This window comes from Elgaria multicarinata, chromosome 3, assembly GCF_023053635.1.
Source record: "Elgaria multicarinata webbii isolate HBS135686 ecotype San Diego chromosome 3, rElgMul1.1.pri, whole genome shotgun sequence".
In the NCBI taxonomy this organism is placed as follows: Eukaryota; Metazoa; Chordata; class Lepidosauria; order Squamata; family Anguidae; genus Elgaria; species Elgaria multicarinata.
In genome coordinates this window covers 112,508,250-112,531,056 of record NC_086173.1, presented here as the reverse complement: position 1 = coordinate 112,531,056, position 22,807 = coordinate 112,508,250, and the positions used below count along the sequence as shown (strand labels likewise).

Below are 22,807 nucleotides of genomic sequence, written 5' to 3'. Positions count from 1 at the left end.
CTTCAAAGCAGTAGTGTAGATCTGGCCTAGAAATAAGGTGTTGAAAAGATGAAGGGAGGAATTACAAGGCCAGTACTTCCATTTTTGATTGATTTTAAATAATCAAAATTCATTTAATTAAAATTAAATTAGATTTTAAATTATTTGTTGTGTTTTTATCTTGCCCTTCCTCTAATGAGCTCAGGGTATGGTTCTCCCTCCCTTGCTTCCCAATTTTATCCTCTCAACTCCGCTGTGAGGTACTTATAGCTTGAATGACCGTGACTGGCCCCAGATCTCCCAGTGAGCTCCTATGGCTGAGTGGGGATAAGTCAGGTATCCCCAGTCCTAGTGTTTATCACAGACTCAACTTGGACTAATAGATTTGGAGCCCAGTTGGGAGGAAGAAGGAATTAGGCTGTAGTATGATAAGGGTAGAGCTTACCAGGGGATTACCCAGCAAGTGAAAAAATGGAATAACAGGAATGAGGCAGGCTGTGGCAGTGAATGAAGGCATTGCTGGCCCAAACCTATTAGGCAGATCAACCTATTTATACAGTAAGATAATTGTGTTATGGCCTTAACTCAGACATTGCTGGTTTCAGCAATTTTACAAAGAGGGTCGTGCTTTAACTTCTTACTTTTTAAATTTTGTGTATAAAATTCCACAGGTGTTGAGGACAAGGAAAATTGGCATGGCAAGCCTCTTCCCAAAAACATGGCTGAGCAAGTCATTCAGGAGATCGATGACAGAATCCAGAACAAGAAAAGGCTATCTCCGGCTCTTCCACAAGAGGATGCGCCAGTGGTTAACATCAAGAACGTTAAGATGCCATCTCCACCAAACTACAAGCTGGGAGAGAAGGTACCATAGGGTTTCCCAGCAGTGATATTTTGCTCAAATGTTTCTAATTCAGTACTTTCCTTTCTGAGGAAGGCATGTTTCACTGAGCTAATTAATGAGAATAAATCAATTTTCGCTCTAGAATCCTGTAAAGCAGCCTTCCCCAACCTTATGATCCCCAGATGTATAGGACTACAACTCCCATCATTCCCAGATGATGGACACATCTGGAGGGCATCTGGTTGCAGAAGCCTGCTGTAAAGTGTTCTGTTAGAGCCTTTATACACAAGGCTTTTATTGTGCTCTCATGATTGCTCACTCACAGTAGTTTGTGGGTCCTTTGCACAATGTTGTCAGCTTCCCGGCCCTCTCCTGTGCTTTGCAACCATGATTGTGATTTTGTTCTTACTGGAAGAAAGTATGATTTTTTTCTCAATAGCTTCCATAACACCATAGAAATGTTGTGCAATTGCACAATTCTGCTATTCCACAGCATCCCCTAGTGGTTGTATATTGGAACTTACATAAAGGCAGAGAGAGAAAGAAAACCTGGAAGGGGGGGTAGATGGAAAGGAGCTGATCTTAATCCTCCAAAGAATCCATAAGCAGAACTCTCAGTAATAGTGCAGGTTAAAAGCCCGTAGAAGCCTAACCTATGGAGTTCCAATTATAATTCTCTTTTTATTGTGGCAGAATGCCCACTGAAACACCTGAGTTTTGGGGAGAACAGTTAAATGGGGCTAAAAGTGATCTTCTGAGTTTAAAAACAAAGGCTCCTCCTTGGAATTATCACCTTGTCTGTTAAAAAGGCTACGCCAAAATTCTGGAGGGAGAGAGGGACTTCTAAGGTAACAGCCAACACTGGAACCCATGAATCTCACATACAGTGTCTGCTCAGAATGTCTGCAAATGAATTCTGCAAGTCCTATTTCAGGCATTACTTGAAGAGCTTCTGACATACATGTTTCTTTTGAACATCCAAATCCCTGAAAATAAGGACAGAAATGGGGTGAGAATTTCAGACAAGATGCTGTGCCGAGAACAGCTGTAGGCTGGTGGAAGTGAAGATATTATTATTTACTATTTATTGGATTTGTATACCGCCCCATAGCCGAAGCTCTCTGGGTGGTTCACATGAGATTAAAAACACTTAAAAACAATATACAAAAATTAAAAACCACAAAAATGTGCAATACGCACGTACATTTTAAACCACTATAACAACTTTAAAAACAATGAGCCAAAAAACAGACCCAGGCTCATTACATATTGCTAAATGCCTGGGAGAAGAGAAAAGTCTTGACCTGGCGCTGAAAAGATGACAATATCGGTGCCAGGCGGGCCTCGTCAGGGAGATTGTTCCACAGTTAGGGGGCCACCACAGAGAAGGCCCTTTCTCTTGCTGCCACCCTCTGAGCTTCCCTCGGAGTAGGCACCCAAAGGAGGACCTTAGATGTTGAACGTAGTGTTCGAGTAGGTTCAGGTTGGGAAAGACATTCCATCAGGTATTGTGATCCCAAACTGTGTAAGGCTTTATAAGTTAAAACCAGCACCTGGAATCGAGCTCGGAAAGATATGACTGTATAATTACTGGAAGGGGCATGTACTAATAATGTCTGCATACTAGCTTGTCATTTCTAGACCTAGATAAGAGTTTTATTCCTTTAAGGAAGATCCCAGGGATTAAAATTGGCCTGTTCAGCTTCTCTCTCTCTGGTCACAGCTTTCCAAGCTGAATGTGAAGATCTCTATAGGGGTTTGTAAGTGCATTCAACTGAATGTGCTTGCTCTATGTGTGTGGCAGGCGAAGGCCTGTACAAGGCTTTGGCTTCTCAGTAGTCTCCTTCACCTGCACTGACACAAAGCAAGCTGCAGTGCCAAGTGGCCGAACTGGTCCAGGACCAGGGGCACAAAAGGTAGTCCCTCTGGCCTCCACTTTGAAGAGCCTGAATATGAAAACCTTATTAGAACTCTTGGAAGATGCCAGAGTAAACCTAGTTTGATCTAGATAAAACTGAGAGATGAATTCCTGCAGGAATGGTTTTTCACTTTAATTCTAGTGAGGCAGTGTGGTTTTGTGGTTAGCTATGGATAGCACTGAATTTAGTGTGCCTTTATGGGGAGGATCTGGTTTCTCTTGGCAGAGTATCCCCACTGATCTCCTCCTAAGTCTTTCTGCTTCAGCCTGCTCGATAACTATAGGTGTACAGACAATTGTACCAGCACAACATCAAAAAGCATTAAGTGGCATTGCGAGGATGTTTAGAGATGCTGCAGGCAGATCTGACAGTGCTAATATGTAGGATCAGGGTGCAAAACATTTAAAATATTGATAAATGCCATAGTAGAAACCTGTAGTAAATATTGTTGTATCTGTATACTTAAAATAAAGCAGAGGGTTTAGAGATTGTTTGAATCTTTTCAATGTGATATTGGTCATTTAGATTTGTCTTACATTTATTTGAAGGTGTTATATCATTTATAGACTATTTGAATGAAAATGGTGTATCTGTGTCACTTTCCTTTTCACAGTTTGCTACCCGTAAAGCTTATGGTCTGGCTCTTGCAAAACTGGGTCACGCCTGTGACCGTGTGGTTGCTTTGGATGGGGATACAAAGAATTCTACTTTCTCTGAGCTGTTCAAAAAAGAACACCCCAGCCGTTTCATTGAGTGCTACATCGCTGAACAAAACATGGTAAGATCTTGTCAGTGTTCTGAACTACAAGAAGGAGGAGGCATGTCAAATAAATCCTGGCTTCCATGATTAAAACATTGTCATTGCCCTTTATAAATGTTGTCATTTATAAATAAAGTGCCTGTTGTTCAGCAGTGTCGTAACTTTTAAAGTACAGGTGCTTATCATGATCATATTCATTTAAAAAAAAATTATTTTAATATAACCAACACATGATCAGTCCCCTAACAATGTCTAAGCAACTGTTATATAAAATTAATTAATACAATTTTAGGGGGGAAATGATACAAAGAAGGAAAGAAAAGAATAAAAAATAAACTAATTAATAAGTGTGCTGTATGATCTTCGTTTGTTGTTATAATGTCCAAAAACTCAAAGCTGAAATGGGCATATATTGTTGTAGGTCCAGTTGTGAGGTATGTTGAATGAATCTCCACCATATAGCATAAAAGGATAGAATGCCAGTGCTGTATCCATAAGAGCCTTGGCTCCACTACACCACTGCTGGAATTGCTGGGTGTGGTACAATGAGCAGTGGCCAGGTTGATTCAAAGTCCGAAGCATAAAGGTTATGCTTTATCGTGCCAGCAGCCCCACTCACCTGTCACTCAACCTTCTCTTTCCCTCCCACCATTCCAGCAGCACTCTCAGCTCTATTTCTCCATTCCCTCAGGCCTTGCTTCTCTCCCTATAGAGTTGGCTACACATCCTCTAATGGTGCTACAGAAGTTTGCTCAAGCTCCTCAAGACATTAGAAGTGACAGCCGTGGTGGTGACGGCAACTTAATCTACAGAGTTCTAAAGTTGCTGCCACCACAACCATCACGTCCAGTTTCTTGATGGGCTTGAGCAAACTTCTGTAGCACCCTTAAATTGATGTGGCTTTTTAAACTGTATTTTTATACGGTATTTTGTAATTGTGCTTTTAACATGTTGGTTGTTTTATTACGGTTTTAATTTTTGTGAACCGCCCAGAGAGCTTCAGCTATTGGGCGGTATAGAAATGTAATAAATAAATAAATAAAAATGTCTTAAGTCTCTCACTAGTGCTGCATATAAACTGTTGATTAGCAATTCTTGGTACTGATTGAAAAGAAATGAAATAGATAAGAATATTCTAAAGTATTTAGTGTGCTGAGAAGGAGCTTATTAGGAGAAAGATGTTGATTACTTGTGCTTCTAGGGTAAATTGGGGCCATTTGCTCAGCGTGGCTAGAGGCTCTGTTACAGTTTTATTAAGGTATGGATTCTTTTGAGCAGATGCCTCTATATGCACAGAGATTACAGGGAGAAAGAATGTTGCTGAACACATCCAACCAGCAGATTGATGCATTTGTTCAACCCAGAAGCAACTCACGCTTGGCAAGACATACTCTGCTGAAGTTCTGAATTATACTAATATAGCTATTAATTATTCCCCCACCCATGTACTCCAACACCATTGTTCAAAAGTGTGGTGTTGTGGTTAGAGCGTCAGACTAAGAGCATGGAGACCCTCAACCATGAAACTTACTAGCTGAACTTGGACTCCTCCCTTCCTCCCTCCCTCCGCCTAACATACTTCACAGGGTTGTTGTACGGATAAAATAGGGAAGGGAAAGAAGCACTGCTCTGAGCTCCTTGGAGGAGGGAGAGGATATGTGTCTGTTTTAGGGATGTGCTCCGCTTCTAATCGGACCGGCGAATTAGAAGCGGAGCGGGGTGCTTCGCCTCCCCTTAAGGTGGAGGCGAAGAGGATTGGGGGGCCGGCGGAGCGTGGCGAAGAGGATCGAGGTGAAGACGGATCCTTCGCCTCGATCCGGAGCTCCGCCGGAAAGGTAAGTGGGGTTTACCGGGCCCTGCCGCTGTCGCTGTCGCCCATGCGGTGACAGCGGCAGGGCCCGGTAAACCCCCCCTCCTCTCCCTTACTTGCCTCCGTCCGCGGTTTGTTGGCTTCTTCAATTGAGCCCGCGGCCCAGACTTCCTGGTTGAACCGCGGGCTCAATTGAAGAAGCCGACGGACCGCGGACGGAGGTAGGTAAGGCCCCCTCCCCCTTGGTCCCTTATCGGGCTCTGCCGCCGTCGCCGCACGGGTGGCGACAGCGGCAGGGCCCAGTAACCCCCCCGCCCTCCTCTCCCGGCCTTACCTGGTGCCACTCCCCTCCACTGCGGAGCTCCGATTCGGAGCCGGATGGGCGGAGCGGCGCAGAGCGGAGCGGGCCGATCCGAAATTTTTGGATCGGCCTGCGGGGCGGAGCGGGGGGGCCGTGTACACCCCTAGTCTGTTTATTTAAAGCATTTATATCTCTGTTTAGAAAAACGGCATACATTATGCTTGAATTATTTCATTTCCCCTTCCTCATCACAGGTGAGTGTTGGAGTTGGTTGTGCCACCCGTGACAGAAACATTGTCTTTGCTAGCACCTTTGCCACATTTTTCACCAGGGCATATGATCAGATCCGTATGGCAGCCATTTCTGAGAGCAACATCAATCTCTGTGGATCTCACTGTGGTGTATCCATCGGTAAGTCTACATTTTTTTTGTTAATTTGCCTTTGCTCTCCTGGAGGTTCAAAACCAGTACATGCACACATCCAACTCATGAAACAAAGAAGTGTGATTCAGGTTTACTTCTGCATGAATTTAACATAGAGCCAGTGTGGTGTAGTGGCTAAAGTGTTGGACTGGGAGTCAGGAGATCCGGGTTCTAGTCCGCACTTGGCCATGGAAACCCGCTGGGTGACTTTGGGCCAGTCACAGACTCTCAGCCCAACCTACCTCGCAAGTTGTTGTTGTGAGGATAAAATGGAGAGGAGGATTTTGTATGCTGCCTTGGGTTCCTTGGAGGAAAAAAGGCAGGATATAAATAAAATAATAATAATAAAATAAATAAATTAAAATCTCTACTTTGTTTCATCCATTTATCATGTAGGACCATAGTGAAAGTTACTTCAAAGAATTTTAAGAATATTTTCTTCTTTCAATTATTACCGGAGTAAACTAATTTTACCCTTTTAACTTTTTATTTGATATTATTTATTGTGTAATATGGTAACGATATTTCTGGCATTCTTCCATATTTAATAATCTTTAAACATAATAGCAGCATTTGAGTACAAAGAAAACCAGGAATATTTTGCAAAACACATTTTACTGGCCACTAAATATAAGGACATAAGAGCCATGCTGGATTAGACCAAACACCTGTCTAGTTTATAATTCTGTTCATACAATGGCCAACCAGATGCCTGTAGGAAGCCCACAAGTAGGACATGAGTGCAATGGCACCTCCTAGTCATATTCCCCACGACTGGTACTGAGAGAGACCCTGCCTCTGCAACTACTGGATGTAATATATACCATCATGACTAGCAGCCATTGATTGACAGCTTTATCCTCCATGCATTTGCTGCCCCACTTCCTTCTGGAAATAGCATCAGAGGGTTTTTTTCATGCAATCTGTCGTATAATTCCATGGTTTTATTAAAACACTAGAAATTAGGAAATAGCCTTAGGAACTACAGGGAAAGCTGAAAGCCAGAACAGCATGAACAGTCAACTCTCTCTCTCTCTCTCTCTCTCTCTCTCTCACACACACACACACACACACACACACACGGTGCCAAGTGTATTGAGAGTGTTCCATCTGTGCAAAGAGGACTGCGTGATTGTGTCTATTGCCACATACGAAGTTGCTCTGGTTATTTTTCCTTGTTGGAGGTAATCTAGGCATGAAAGGAAGCTGGTCTGTACTCCGGTATAAAGTGTAGCTCAAGAGACAATATATTCAATAATGTTACAAGTAAGTGGACCAGGCAGACCCTTGTGTGTGAATAAGCTGCCACTCTGTTTACTCCTTGTGTGTGTGTATGAGATGTGGAGGAAACTCTTGTGCACCGTTAATGTGTGACTCTTATTTGCAACTCATTAGCTTTGTCACAGAGTTTAAGAGAATTGTTAGGAAGGCTATTGAGAAATGGCTAACCCACCTCCTTCAAAGTGAAATAAGGTGTCTTTTTATGAAATGCCAAATAAAGAACAACTGAAAAGGCTTAATTATAAATATAAGAATTTTGTGATGTAAATAGGTAGAAAATAGTGATTGCGTTAAAGAGCAGACACAAGCAGGTTCACAATGAATGGATATGTAAACTTATGAAAACTCATTGGCATGGTGCCCTGGATGGTATCCAAAGAAGGACGGTTGGATTGTAAAGCTCTTTCAAAGACTTATTTGAGTAATGAAGGAGTGTGAATCTGTATTATTCAAGGTCAGGGATGTATTTAAAGTTTTCACTTATCAATTAATGAGCAAGAAATATAGTATATGCTGTATAAACATCAAAAAGCTTGATAGATAGACTACTTTGTAGGTATATTGATTAACTCATCTGAAACCATTTTTGGTGTAGCTAACTAGCCAAAGGCTTCCTAAATACTGAGAATATGGACTGATTACGCTCAACAAAGTCCCATGTTCTAAGAGCTTCTTTCCTTGTGTGTGTGTGTATGGATTGCCCCTGAGCACACACCCAAATGACAAACTGCAGTGCTGCAGAGACTCCACCTGCATACTGTCTTTCTCTTCAAGCCTTAAAGGTCTACCAACTAGCCCTCTGAACCTACAAGTGGGAGCCCACGATTCACAACCTCAGTGTCACCATGCATTTAATTCTGTGTGCTACGATGAACCAAGGTTGGGCAATTTGAAGTCCGGCTGCGTGCTCTCGGCGTTCCACTTCTCCCCTTCTCCCTTAAGGGCTTGTGCAGCTGCATGTGCAGCCTGGTTCAGTGGCAGCATGGTGATGGCTGCTGCTGCTGCTGTTTCCATTGAGTTCCCAGGGCTCATGGAGACGAAGCCTATAAAATGGGTGGTTTGCTAGTCCTTTGACTGAAGTGTCCTTTTCAAACAACAGATTTCTAGATCTGCCTACCATAGGCAGTTCATGTATACATTCGAGGCAAATAAAGGGAGTTTTAAACATATCAAAGTGTGTTCCAGCATGTGCTAGAAATCGCTGTGCATTCTCATTTAGTTTCAAATGACCTTAGCACTGCCATTGTGTTAATAGGCAGGGTACCCTGGCTATATCAACAAAAGCAAAACAGCACAGTGAGCTTTTTTTTTCCTTTTTAAGCTTTTATTGCCATGTAGATAACATGAATTGTCTTTTGTCTGACAAATATCAGCATAAGTCAGTCTTGGCCATCTCCAAACATTGATCCTCCTTAGCTTATACCTGGTATATGTAGTAGAGCAGTGGTGTCATACTTAAATTGATTAGAAAAATCCTCTCAAAGAAGAAAGTTAAAGCTGAGCTTGATGGAGCTCAGTGGGAATGTGCTTATTGACTTAATGCTGCACACAAAGTTTGAATTGGAAATGTAGACAATGAAGCCTGTATGGCTTGGCGCTAGGTCAAGAATGCTCATTTTGAGCTTTGTTTGTTTGCCTTTCATCGGGTATTTCAGTATTGCCTGCTCTAGTCATCAGCTGTAGTTTGTCCCTAATGCCACTTGCCAGGTGTGCTTTTCGTCAAAGGAAAGCATCATTTCCACTCACTTCTTCTGCAGTAATAACGGACAGAGAAACCCTATCTTAAATGCAGGTGCCTACATATATTTCAGTGCACAGAGGAATCATAGAATCATAGAATAGCAGAGTTGGAAGGGGCCTACAAGGCCATCGAGTCCAACCCCCTGCTCAATGCAGGAATCCACCCTAAAGCATACTTGACAGATGGTTGTCCAGCTGCCTCTTGAATGCCTCTAACATGGGAGAGCCCACAACCTCCCTAGGTAACTGATTCCATTGTCGTACTGCTCTAACAGTCAGGAAGTTTTTCCTGATGTCCAGCTGGAATCTGGCTTCCTTTAACTTGAGCCAGTTATTCCGTGTCCTGCACTCTGGGAGGATCGAGAAGAGATCCTGGCCCTCCTCTGTGTGACAACCTTTTAAGTATTTGAAGAGTGCTATCATGTCTTCCCTCAATCTTCTCTTCTACAGGCTAAACATGCCCAGTTCTTTCAGTCTCTCTTCATAGGGCTTTGTTTCCAGACCCCTGATCATCCCGGTTGCCCTCTTCTGACCATGCTCCAGCTTGTCTGCGTCCTTCTTGAATTGTGGAGCCCAGAACTGGATGCAATACTCTAGATGAGGCCTAACCAGGGCTGAATAGAGAGGAACCAGCACCTCAAGTGATTTGGAAGCTATACTTCTATTAATGCAGCCCAAAATAGCATTGGCCTTTCTTGCAGCCATATTGCACTGTTGTCTCATATTCAGCTTGCGATCTACAACAATTCCAAGATCTTTCTCGTTTGTAGTATTGCTGAGCCAAGTGTCCCCCATCTTGTAACTGCATTTGGTTTCTATTTCCTAAATGTAGAACTTGGCATTTATCCCTATTAAATTTCATTCTGTTGTTTTCAGCATTCTGTTGTTTTCAACCTGTTCTGGCAGTATTTGCGGAACAGTATTTGTGTGCTTTGTTTTTGCACATGTTCAAACTTCATATCAATAGAATTCTTGTAGCCATCATGATAAAGACTAGAAGGAGACCATTCCAAATTCTGGTGCATGCTTGTATGTAAGAGGCGCAAAGTCCTATCATTTCAAGGAATGGGATCCAAGTTGCAAGGCTGAGAGAAACCTCTACCTCTCCAGTTTTTAAATCTTGGTAATGTGAGAACAAAAGAAGTGCCACGCTGGATCAGACCAAGGGTCCATCTAGCCCAGCACTCTGCTCACACAGTGGCCAACCAGCCATCGGCCAGGGACCCACAAGCAGGGACATGGTGCAACAGCACCCTCCCACCCATGTTCCCCAGCAACTGGTGCACAATGGCTTGTTGCCTCGAATACTGGAGATAGTACACAACCATCAGGGTTAGTAGCCATTGATAGCCTTTGCCTCCAGGAACTTATCCAACCTTGATGGGGTTTTCTGCCATGGTTAAATAGGCTATTGGTCTGGTTCTGTACAAGGCAGCCCTGTATAAAGTCCTAAACGGCTTGGGACCAGAGAATCTAAAGGAATGCCTTCTCCCATACGTAACTGGTTGGACCCTAAAATCATCTTTGCAAGCCCTCCTCTGGGTGTCCCTTCCAAAGAAAGCTAGGGAGGTGGGTACAACTGACGGGGTCTTTTCAGTTGTGGCACTTATGAACTCCCCAAAGAGGTTCACCTACATTGCTATCTTTTGGGCCCCAGGCAAAGTCCTTTCTTTTCTCCCAGGCATTTTAGAGACCTAGTTCTAAATATTTATGGGTGTTTTTATCAATACCTGTGCTGTTTATTGATTTGTGTTGTTATTATATTATATTCTTTAAAATATTTGTATTGTATTGTATATTTTTTCACCATTTCTAAGTCATTTTAGTCTTTTAACTGTTTGTAATCCGCCCAGCAAATATTGGTTATTGGGAGATTAGAAACATAATAAATAAAGGTCTGACATTTACAAGAATGAGATTTCCTTCCATTTGCTGTACCATTTCTGTAGCACCCTTTACATCCAGAGGGCCACACAGTTGGCAATGTGCGGCCCTCTGGATATTGTTGGACTGCAGCTCCCATTAGACCTTGCCAGCACAGCCAATGGTAAGGGATCATGGGAGTTGAAACCCATCAACAATCTGGAGGGGCACAGATTCCACAAACCTGCCTTCTATCTTCTCTAGCAAATGTACTGAAACAGGAAGCAGTCATTCCTTTGTTGAAACCCTGTAGTGCTCCTTGTGCTTCATTTCTGAAGCAGGCAATTCACATACCGTGAATGCTTATTATGAACAAATCAGCATGCTGGTTCATGCTCTTCAGTCACTCCTGCTTGGCTTCTCCTCCAAGACGGAGTAGTCAAGAAATCCATTATTCCTCTTGAGATTTAGCTGCTTGTAACAAGCTCCATTTTGTAAGGAGGGGCTAACACTTGTTAAAACTACCTGCATGCATGACAATACGCAACCTCCGATAGGGCTGATCGGAGGTTGTTCTGTGTCACCCAAACCCAGGCCCTACAGGTTAATTGTGGATTAAACAATTAGTTGTTAGGTTAACTATGGGTTGTTTGACCCATGATTAATGTATAGTGACCAGGTTCTGTTGACACAGAGCAACCTCCAGTCAGCCATTTTAGAGATAGCATATGGGAAATGGCAGTAGCATGTGCCCACGATTAACCCATTATTTGGTGTCATTATGTGCAAACCGGCCCACAGGCTCATGCTTTGTTTAGCCACTCCCACTTGCAGCAGGAGCACTAGTAAGCCAGCTCATTCGCAAAACGCCAGGATTCTTTAGACATTCAAAGATGACCATGTTACAAATCCGTTCAAGCTGAAAGCTTCGGCTATTGTGGGAGTGGATATAGAAATGTAATAAACAAGTGGAAGCTGTCAAAAAACAAAAAACACGCTGACCAGAATTGCTCTAATTGGCACCAACAGCACACAAATGCATCTGCAACTCTTCCTAACATCTTCACTGGAGGGAAGTCCTGGACCCCTGGACTGTGCCACCTATTACTACACCCACACCCACCCCAACATATTCCTAATTGTGTTGCATATCTGTATGTAGATTTTAATTGTAACCTGCTTTGAGAGGGAATTTTGACTGAAAAGTGGGGCATAAATATAATACCAATGTTGCCATGAGTTTGATGTCCCTTGTGCCATGAGCGTGGGGCATTCTGATGGAATCCTGAATGGGAAACACCTTGTGAATTTTCCTTTTTGTTACACCATGTAAAACTGTTTTTATTTTCGCTTATCCTGAACTTGTGTGTGTATGTATATTCTTAGTTCCTTTTGCTTCTTTCTCCTTTTGCCTCTTGTTTTAGTTACTGTTACGTTTTTCCTTGATTTTTCTTTATAACCCTAGTTTTCTTTCTTTTTAGTTTCCTTCTATCTTCTTTCTTTGCTATTTAGAGGGTTCCAAGTTTGAGAAGATGGTAGGTAGTCCTCCAAGTTATGTGAGTGCCTTATATTTATTTTTGGTGACTTTTGCTTAAAGAAGTGTCCAGAGGGGGAATTTGTTCAATTTTTCTACTGATAGCTTCCTCCAATTGTCTCTTTCTAGGTGAAGATGGGCCTTCACAGATGGGTCTGGAAGACTTATGCATGTTCCGTGCCATTCCGAATGCAACTGTATTTTACCCTAGTGATGCTGTAGCTACTGAGAAGGCAGTAGAATTGGCTGCAAATACCAAGGTCTTCTCATTTAAGCTCTTCTTAAATGTGCTTGCTTTAAAGGTTTAAAGTGACCAACTTCCCTTTTAAGAGCCTTTTAAAATCATGCAAAAATTTGTTGTTGTGACTTTATGGGTTGAAAAGAATGCTTAGAAGACAGAGTGTCTTCTAATGAACAGCTACTAGAGGAGAAAAGTGTCAGCTCAGCCTATTTGGGTGCCAGCTATTGTGAATACATAGAATCATAGAATAGAATAGCAGAGTTGGAAGGGGCCTACAAGGCCATCGAGTCCAACCCCCTGCTCAATGCAGGAATCCACCCTAAAGCATCCCTGACAACTTCCTTCAAAGGAATCACAGGGTTCTGCTTTATGGTTAGGTGCTTTCATTTCAATCATTTCCTCATTTTTTCCATCTTACCTCATTTATCACAAGTGATATCCATTAAATAAAACTTCATTGAAAGAGTTGTGCCAAAACGACAGTTTCATTTAAGGCAACACAGCTTTTAAGAGTACCTAAGAACTGTGGCCAAAGCCGAACCATGCTGCTGTCCTCGACCAGAGGCACAGTCAAAGGACAAACTGCCTCTACTCATAGAATCATAGAATAGTAGAGTTGGAAGGGGCCTACAAGGCCATCGAGTCCAACCCCCTGCTCAATGCAGGAATCCACCCTAAAGCATACCTGACAGATGGTTGTCCAGCTGCCTCTTGAAGGCCTCTAGTGTGGGAGAGCCCACAACCTCCCTAGGTAGCTGATTCCATTGTCGCACTGCTCTAACAGTCAGTCCAGGAAAGTTTACTTGCTGGTCAGGGGACACCTTTGCCTCAATTTTTTGTAGACATAAACCATGCTCATGTGTTGAGTATGTATACATTCAGCACATGGAGGGAGGAACTGGATCATGCCTGTTAGCCTCGCTCCATGATCTCAGTGCATTCAGGCAAGCCTCTGAACAGAGCCTACATGCAAAAGCGCATTGCTTCTGTATATGCCCAGCTTCTGTTATTTGCAATCTGTACTGTGCATTTTTGGAAGCCACACCTTCCCCCCATCATGTTTTGGTGTGGTGCAATTAACCCCAGAAATCTTCAATTAAGCATAGTTTCCTGTTACACCCAAATTGGGAAATGATAGTTTATCATGTTTGGGACAAACCATGATCTTATACCATAGTTTGAAGTTAGTTTTTCATTCTGTTCACACAATGACCAACCAGATGCTTGTGGGGAGCCCACAAGTAGGACATGAGTGCAATAGCACCTCCTAGTCATATTCCCCAGGACTGGTACTGAGAGGCATACTGCCTTTGATACTACTGGATGTAATATACAACGTCATGATTAGTAGCCATTGACTGATAGCTTTTTCCTCCATAAATTTCCTGCCCCAAGACCCACTTCCTTCTGGAAATAGCATTAGAGGCCATTTTTCATGCAATCTGTCTGTATAATTCCATGGTTTTATTAAAACACTACAAATTAGGAAGTCAAGGCAGCCTTAGGAACTGCAAGGAAAGCTGAAAGCTTTGGTTATTTTTCCTTCTTGGAGGTAATGTAGGCATGGAAGAAAGCTGGTCCATACTCCTGTATAAAGTGTGGCTCAAGAGATAATATAACTATGTGGATCAAGCAGTCCCTGTGTCTGAATTGGCTGCCTATTTAAGATCCTGTCTTGTTTGGAGACTGGTACCTATAGGTTCCAACTTTGGACATAACGAGAAAGAATGGTTAATTGAAGACTTTGTGTTTTAGGGTAGTAGACCAAGGAGAGAAAGGGCAGCATGAAGACAGAGTGCATGGGTAAAAGGCTCATTCATAACACAGCTTCTTCTTATTAAATTGATATTTGATTGTCTGAAAGCAACTGTTGCCTGAACAGAACTATGGTCCACTGACTTTGCCACATTACGTAGTGTTGCGCAAACCTTTCACAAAGGAAGTGTAAAAAAATGTAGCGCTCATGCTGCAAACCTAAGGCCAAGATATCAGATTTCTGGACTTGACATCCTACTGTTTAACTTCAACAACCTCTACTCCATAGGGACCATTGTATAGAATGATAGAGTTGGAAGGGGCCTATAGGGCTATCGAGTCCAACCCCCTGTTTAATTCAGGAATCCACCTTAAAGCATAACGCATTTATCTTGTCCTGACAAGTTTTAGAAGGTTTTATATGACCTTTTTAGAAGGAGCTGCAAAATCAGAGTTCCTTGAAGAGTGAGTGTTCTTCGCTTCTATAGCTTCATTGTGAACAATGGAATCTGGTGAAGTAATAGTTGGCAATCTAGGGATTTCAAATGAAATGGTGTGTGCCACCCAAAGCAAAGTATGAATCTTAATTGTCAGTGAAAATGGGATACAAGTAGAAACAAGTATTGATGTCATTGAGCAAAATTGGTAACATACCAAGTATTTGCTTTGTATGTATTTGGGACTGTGCCATTTCAGAATGCTGATTTTAGATGAAATGTTTATCCTCGGTAAAAAAAAATCAGTAAAATTCCTTGCATACTGAAAACTACTACATCAAGGGTAAGAATAGGCTAGAACCATTTTTACTGACGTGCTGCCTTTTCATAATTAGGGAGTGTTTAAACATTCAGTTCTTTATCGAAAGTGGTACAGTCCACTAAAGAGTAGGCGATGTGCTTTTTTTTTAATTTATACCATCACTTGGATCCATGTCAATGAGTTGTGAAGCAGGTCAAATAGACTATTTTTTGTGTTTGGATTTTTGAATTTGACTATAAGTATTTGTTTGGATTGATTTTGAAGTTCAATTTCATGGGTTAAACATACCTTAAAATCTATGCCATGTTCATTTTTAAAATAGGGCATATGTTTCATAAGGACCAGTCGTCCAGAAAATGCTGTGATTTATGGCAGCAATGAGGACTTCCATGTTGGACAAGCCAAGGTGAGTAGTACCATCTTGAAAATCACCAAAATAGTTTAACTGCAGGAATGTCGTCTTTAAATACTGTGACTTCAGTTAGCTTTCAACAACACTAATGTGTGTGTAGAGCTCTCATTTTGTGTTTAAATTATCTCTGATTGTGTGTTTAATGTTATTATCAGGTGGTGTTCAAGAGCAAGGATGACCAGGTTACTGTTATTGGAGCAGCAGTGACCCTGCATGAAGCACTAGCTGCAGCTGAGCAACTGAAGAAAGGTGACTCGACTGAACTGCATTGAGAAGTGTAGTTAGCCATCTTACAAGGCCAATATTCTGGCTGGTTGGAAATTATGGGAGTTGCAGTCCAACACATCTGGAATGCACTAGGTTGGGAAGGTTGCACTAGACTTTGTCCTGGAGTTCAAAACATCTTCACCAAATTAGCCCTGGTGTCGATTTAACATTCCCAGATTTGTAACGCTGATTAAGGCTGCAGCCCTATGGTCCCTGGGAGGATTTTTGGGATCTCCTCCAAGAGCAGAGAGAGATGGGGATAGGTCTTTGGTCAGAGAGGGACATGCAGCCTTGAAAGCTGGTGATGTTCTTTATCCGAACTTCAACACTAGAGAACACACAAGGGACATATTTACAGGAGAGGCTGTGAAACTCTGCCTCAAGCCCCCATTACTGGAGGTGGCAGAGTTCATTTCATTACCCCTGAAATCAATGAGGGGGAAATGTTAACGAAAGGAAAAGAGGAAATAAAACTGTTTATTTGGGAAAACCCAAATAAAAAGAAAAAAGCAAAAAAAGCAACAAGCCCCACCTTCCACCCTGCCAGCATGAGCTGCTAGGGCTTTGGAAAAGACGGCTCCTCCTTTCTCATAGAATTGCTCTGTAAGAGTTTGGGGGCATGATATGGATTTGCATGATCCCACCTCCTCTACCTTGTGAACTTTCCTGCTCCTTTTCATTGTTTCCTTTGACAATGATTCATTCATTCATTTCGTTTATTGCATTTTTATACCGCCCAATAGCCGAAGCTCTCTGGGCGGTTTACAAAAATTTAAAACTACAACAATATTTAACAATGTACAAATCAACAATATCACAATAATATTCAATATATACTAAATACATGTGTACAGCAAAACAAACCAGGTAAGGGGGGGGAAAGCCTTCAGCTCCAGCCTTGCTTAATGTCTCCAGGTGTGTGTGGGGAGGGGAGCAGGTGGAATAGCTCACCCTTGATGGTCTAGCATTTCTCCCCCAGGAGCAGCACCTCCCAGCTTTCAGCTCCCAGACAACGATGTAATGTTATGTCTCTACTAGCACTAGTAATTACTGACATTAACTAGATTTCCTTTTCTTTGGGCTTTGTATGGTTTCAAAATTACGAGGCCACCTTGGTTAGTAGTATGATATGAACTATGGATGGAAGGGAGAGGTAATAATCCCACAGTGGACTCCTGATCTCCTAGCCCAGCTTTCCCTAGCCAGGTACCCTCCAGATGTGTTCAACTTTAACTTCCATCAACCCCAGCTAGTGTGGCCAGTTATCAGGAATACTGGAAGTTGTAGTACCTAACATCTCGAGGGCACTAGGTTGGGGAACACTGTCCATAGTTAAGACATCTGGAATACCTTTAGTGAGTCCATCTGAATCTCAGTATGCCATCTGAATAAGGAAAATAATGTTAATTTCCTTCATGGAGGATGAGATCATCCTGAAACACGTGGATAGGAGACACTATATATTACTTCTTTTGGTTACATACCTGGTAGTACATTTATTCCAATCATAACTCATTTGCTGATTGAAACCTGTGTGCTTTGCTGTTTGTTTCGCTATGGACCTCAGCACTCTGGTAGCAGAAAGATGCTGAGCCATGTCTGTGTCTGAACGCAATGACATTCTCCAGCATAAGAGAAAATGACCTTTGTTGGAGTAAGGAACTCTCATCATTGAAAAGCCCACAAAGCAATACCCTAATTAGAAGAAGAGATTGCAAAACATAGTATTAAGAAGGTAATGCAATTATTGCATTGGATAAATTAGCTGGCAGCTCTGCTTTAAGAAGACTGAAGCTTAAAGATGACCTTGTGATATCTTGATCTTTAGATATGCCATAAGCCAGCTCCTTAGAGTTAAATTCTTCATTAGATTTGGATAGTTCATTTTTCACACATGCCCTCAAGTTGTTATAGGACATCAGAGGTGAGAGAGAGAGAGAGAGAGAGATTCCTGATAGGGGAGCCAATGGCGAAGAATTCATATAGCAACTCACCATTCCAAGCGTAATGGAGTAAAAGCTATCTAGCTGAACATTTGGTCCCATGGAATTGCCAAAGGCTTGCATAAATTAGGCCTCTGTTTCTGCTCTGATGGATTATGATAGACTTTAGCCCTTTACGAATTAATGACTGTGCGGAGGCAAAATGACACAGTACTGACTCCAATCCAGCAGGTTCCTGCTCTGTTATTATCTAGATTTCCCAATCCAGAGACACAACACTGCCTTGACAGGTGGGGAAAAGCTCTCAACATCACCCATTTAGCAATGGGATCTCCATCATTTTAGGTGTTGGCCTGACCATTTCAGGTGCCCTCCTTCCAGTCTGCTCCTCCATGACTTGGCAGCAACTCTTTTTAATAGAGAAGTACACCCCCTCCTTTTCCTCTCAAATGTAATAAACACACTGCCTTTGGGGGTGAAAAAGACTGAGTGAAATTTTTCTATGAAAAACACTTGCTGGTGAGTGGAGCAAGTGGGGATTTGAAGTACGGCACCTCCAAGGGCCTGGGAAATACTGAAACCCCCCCTGGGGATAACCATGCTAAGAGGGTGACCATTGCACCACTGGCTGTCAAATCAGCTTCTAGACAGGCTCGTCTGGCTAGCTACCTTATATGCTTCATCCGTTTGACAGCTGGAGCATAGCAAGGCAAGCCTATATATGTTTGACAACCACAATTGTGCACCTCTGCAATGACAAAAAATGGCAAAAGCAAAATATTTTTTTTAATAAAATACCAAAGACCAACTACACACATTTCTGGGGCTGATTTTTTTTTAAAGAATTCAGCCCCATTTTGTGAAAATGTCAGCCTCGGGTTGTAGTTTCATGTGATCCCAGTCAGCAGGTGATACTAGTGTATATCTGCCCCAGACAAAGCACTCTTTTGGACATGCATCTAGATCTGATCTTAGGACTGCTGGTATTGGAGTGGGGAGGAAGGTGGAAAGAAGAGTTTTGATTTGTCATTGCTTGATAACTTTGCATTTCATGATTGACTGCTGAATGTGAACTGAGTCAAGTGCAAAGCCATTTGAAGTGACTCTTAAGTATTTCTGTCTGGTTTCAGATCTGATTACCCATTCACACATGAAAGATGCCCATTGATGTTGCAGTCACCAAGTGATAGACTAGTATTTATCAATCTATGCATTAGTATAAAGCCACTTTTCTCTTACACTTCCAGGCAACATGAATTGCCCCAAAGTCTTTCAGGCGATTACTAGTGACACTCAAGTTCTAGCCCATTAGGTTGGAGTCGTCATTGTAAATAAGGCATTGGATCAGGACGTGCCTCAAAATGGAGTATTTATATTAACATCTCTGAACAAAAGCTAATAAAATACTTTACTTTGTGGTGGTTTATTAGGCTGAAAAGGCATAAGTGGGAGCTGTGAGCACACTTACTCTAGGGCAAGGATGGGGAAGAGTGGTCCTTCAGATATGGTTGGACTGCAACTCCCATCATTCTTTAGCATTGGCTATGCTGTCTAGCACCGATGGGAGTAGCAGCCCAACAACATCAAGAGAGTTGCACATTCCCAATTTCAGTTCTAAGGAATTAAAAAGGCATGGCTTACACAGAATTAATGGTAAGCTTGATGTAACCATATTCTAGCCATTCTTAGAGCCAGATCTTGGGCCTGTTCAGATGACACACTAAGCCATGGTTAGGCTGCTAACCCCTTTGCAGCAAATGGTTAGTGAGCGTGTTTAAACCATGATTATGTAGCCACCATGGTTAGGAATGATTCACATGATGACACGCTAAGCCATAATGTTTTGCTCAAAATGCTTTACCACCGTGGCTTAGCATATCATCTGAACAGGGCCTTCCAGTAGTTCCCAAGATCCCCATGGGGATAATTTAATCAGTGTGATTATGTGAAATGTTAAACCCTTATAGGTGAAACAGGTTTCCGTCTTCTCATGCAACCCCCCCGCCTCTGTAAGGTTGGGGGATCTTCCGGAGCAGACATGGGGCATTGGGGGGGGGGGGGCTTCAGGAAGGACAAGGATGTCCTGTCACATGAATGGATGTTCTGCTCACATGAGGGGTTTGATCCAATCCTGTGTGTTTTGGGGGGGGGGGAATTAGTCTTGTGCTTGAATGAACTTTATGCTCTCCTACATAACCATGTTTCTTTCCCTCTTTTCCAGAAAAAATTTCCATCAGAGTGATTGACCCATTCACTATCAAACCTCTGGATAAGAAAACTATTCTTGAAAATGCGAGAGCAACCAAAGGCAGAATTATCACTGTGGAAGACCATTACTATGAAGGTAAGACAACTTACCTGATTTGAAGCAGAAATGTATTCAGTAAACAAATACATTGGCACTGATCATTTCCCGATCCCTGTTCCTCAACTCCCCTTACGCCTTGTACAACACCCATACAGATGGGGAGGGGATTTCTCCAACGAGAATCCTAGCTTGAGCTGGTTGAACGGGTGCTCTTGCACCATTTAAACATTCCTGTGTTGTATTGTGTTATCAGTAATTCTTTTTTCACAGGAAGAAAATTAATCATAAGGCCTGAGACGAAATGAATACCCATCTGGCTCCAGATAAGATAGGGTAGAGGGGCACTAAGTCCTCCAACCACTTGAGCCAGAATGCTGTCTCCTCAAGCTCAGCTCCTCTGCTCTCCTATTGTCCTACTCTGTGGATTCTTGGAGATCATCTCTGGAGACTGGGTCTCCAGAGCACTAATCTTGTTCTTAAAAGAAAAAACTCTTTAGGGCAAAGCCTCTCATGGAAGAAGCAACTCTGCAACCTTCCCGATCCCTCTAAACTTTCCGATTGCTTTTCTTTTTAAATAGCTGCATTAATCTGCTTACCAAGAAATAAAGCCTAGACTTATCCTCTGTTGTACACCATCTTTCCCTAGGTGGCATTGGAGAAGCCGTCTCCGCTGCTGTGGTGGGAGAGCCGGGGATCACCGTTACTCGCTTGGCCGTGTCCCACATACCAAGAAGTGGAAAGCCAGCTGAGCTGCTTAGGATGTTTGGCATTGATAAGGAAGCCATCATCCAGGCCGTGAAGGTGGCGGTGTCCAAATCAAGAAATGCAGAGTAGTTTGCATCCAATACCCACTGTGTTATGCCAGAAGAGCAATGTTTGGCCTTTTTGTTTTTGTTTTTTTTTAAAGAAGGAGTACTGTAACTTTCAAACACATGCTTAAAACTGTATGCAGAGAGTTTTAAATGAAAGAGAGTTCTAATAAAAATAAAAGTTTTGGGAGAAAAATAATGTTGGGTCTTTTTGCCAGCAAGGATTTTGGACTGGTATGAAGGGGCACATGGAAAGCCAGAGGCAGAAGGCATAAAACTAATATATCCGTTTCTCCCACCCCTGAATATAAATTTGCCATACTTTAATGATATCATTCATTGATCCAATGCACATTATAATTCTTATTTCTTCTCCAAACAATGCTGGGATGGTAGGTTACCCTGAAAAGAAGTGATTTTCCCCCAGCCCATGCAGTGAAGTTCATGACGGACTATAAGAACTGAGCGTGGGTTTCTCTTGCATCCAAGCCCACTTCCCATTGCATCACACCAGCCCCAAGAACTGTTTTTGAATTATTTCTGCTGCCTGTCATGTCAAAGAAGCGGCTTTGGGTACAACTTTGTCTCCCACTTTACCTGCATGTATCGGAGTTCGAAGGATTCACATACCTTGCTTTTCCAAAAGTACTTACCCTCTCACCAACACAGGAAAGACTTCATGATAATTTCACTTCAACTGCCCCTTTCCTATTCCAGGTTCATATAACAAATGTCCACTTCATTTCATCCAAGAAAAAGGGTGGGGGAGACTGTTATTTCTTCTATTATTATTATTATTATTATTATTATTATTATTATTATTATTATTATTATTATTATTTATTTATATAGCACCATCAATGTACATGGTGCTGTACAGATAACACAGTACATAGCAAGACCCTGCCGCGTAGGCTTACAATCTAATAAGTTGTAGTGAACAATAAAGAGGGAAGGAGATGGCCTGGCTCCCCACCTATGTCCCAGCTGCTGCTTCTCATCTTCTCTGGCATGGCATCCCTCTTTTACTTGCAGTCCCCCGTAGCATCTCCTAAATGCTGGACCACACACATTTTCAATGCAAGCACTGGGAGAAGCAAATGATTCTGTCTGCTGGTTTAGAAAGGCCAAGGGCCACCTCTCTCTGTTCTTTGGTCCTGCCTGGCTTAAAACGATGCTGGCTGAGGTGGAAGAACTGGGTAGAGGCTCTGGCTCAGTCCTCACTCGTTTCAAACAAATAGCCACGTACGGGGTCTGCTTAAGCTTTTATGAGTTTTATGGGCTATTATTAGCCTGTTCAACCATCTACGCTTGGAGCAAGTTTGAGCATGCAATCTCAAGTGTACAGAGAACTCCTACAGAGTGGAAAGAAGACAGGAGTGTATTATTTATTCATTACCTTTATATCCTGTTCTGTGTCTCGGGAGTTCAGAGAGGCTTGCATATTGTTTCCAGATGGTCTCCCATCCAGGTCCAGACCTACTTAGCTTCAGCATATTTAGTGCGAAGGCCTTTAAGCATAGCTTATGTTTCCCTCAGTATGGTTAACCACTAGTCTTCACCAATAGCTACAAATCTCAGGTCCCTGAACTAGAACAGCTGCCTTTTGGCAAAACTTAGGGTCTGTTGTTTTTTGGTGGTTGGATCTCACTTCTGTTAGGCAAAACATCTGGAAGGCCAGAACTCCCATCAGCCTGAGCAAGTGGTGGCAGATCATGGGAGCTGTAGGCCAAAACATCTGGAGGGTCACAAGTTGCCCATCTCTGCTTTAGAAGCACTTCACTTTTTCCTAGTGAAACCTGGGATGGGAAGCGAGAAAAACTTCCATTTCCCAACCTAAAAACAATTTCACCATACAA

At 42.4% G+C, this 22,807-nt stretch overlaps 1 protein-coding gene across 1 annotated transcript in view; it reads left to right on the top strand.

The window, feature by feature from the left end:
- Window positions 1–21,147, top strand: part of TKT (transketolase) — a 45,635-nt gene extending 24,488 nt beyond the window's left edge. The window contains exons 7-14 of the mRNA XM_063121270.1: window positions 651–844; window positions 3,356–3,520; window positions 5,868–6,024; window positions 12,584–12,714; window positions 15,532–15,615; window positions 15,777–15,870; window positions 20,053–20,175; window positions 20,786–21,147. Coding sequence (XP_062977340.1) covers window positions 651–844; window positions 3,356–3,520; window positions 5,868–6,024; window positions 12,584–12,714; window positions 15,532–15,615; window positions 15,777–15,870; window positions 20,053–20,175; window positions 20,786–20,973 — 1,136 coding nt within the window. The 3' untranslated portion in view covers window positions 20,974–21,147. The remainder of the gene's footprint in view (window positions 1–650; window positions 845–3,355; window positions 3,521–5,867; window positions 6,025–12,583; window positions 12,715–15,531; window positions 15,616–15,776; window positions 15,871–20,052; window positions 20,176–20,785) is intronic.
- The last annotated feature ends 1,660 nt before the right edge of the window (window positions 21,148–22,807 follow it).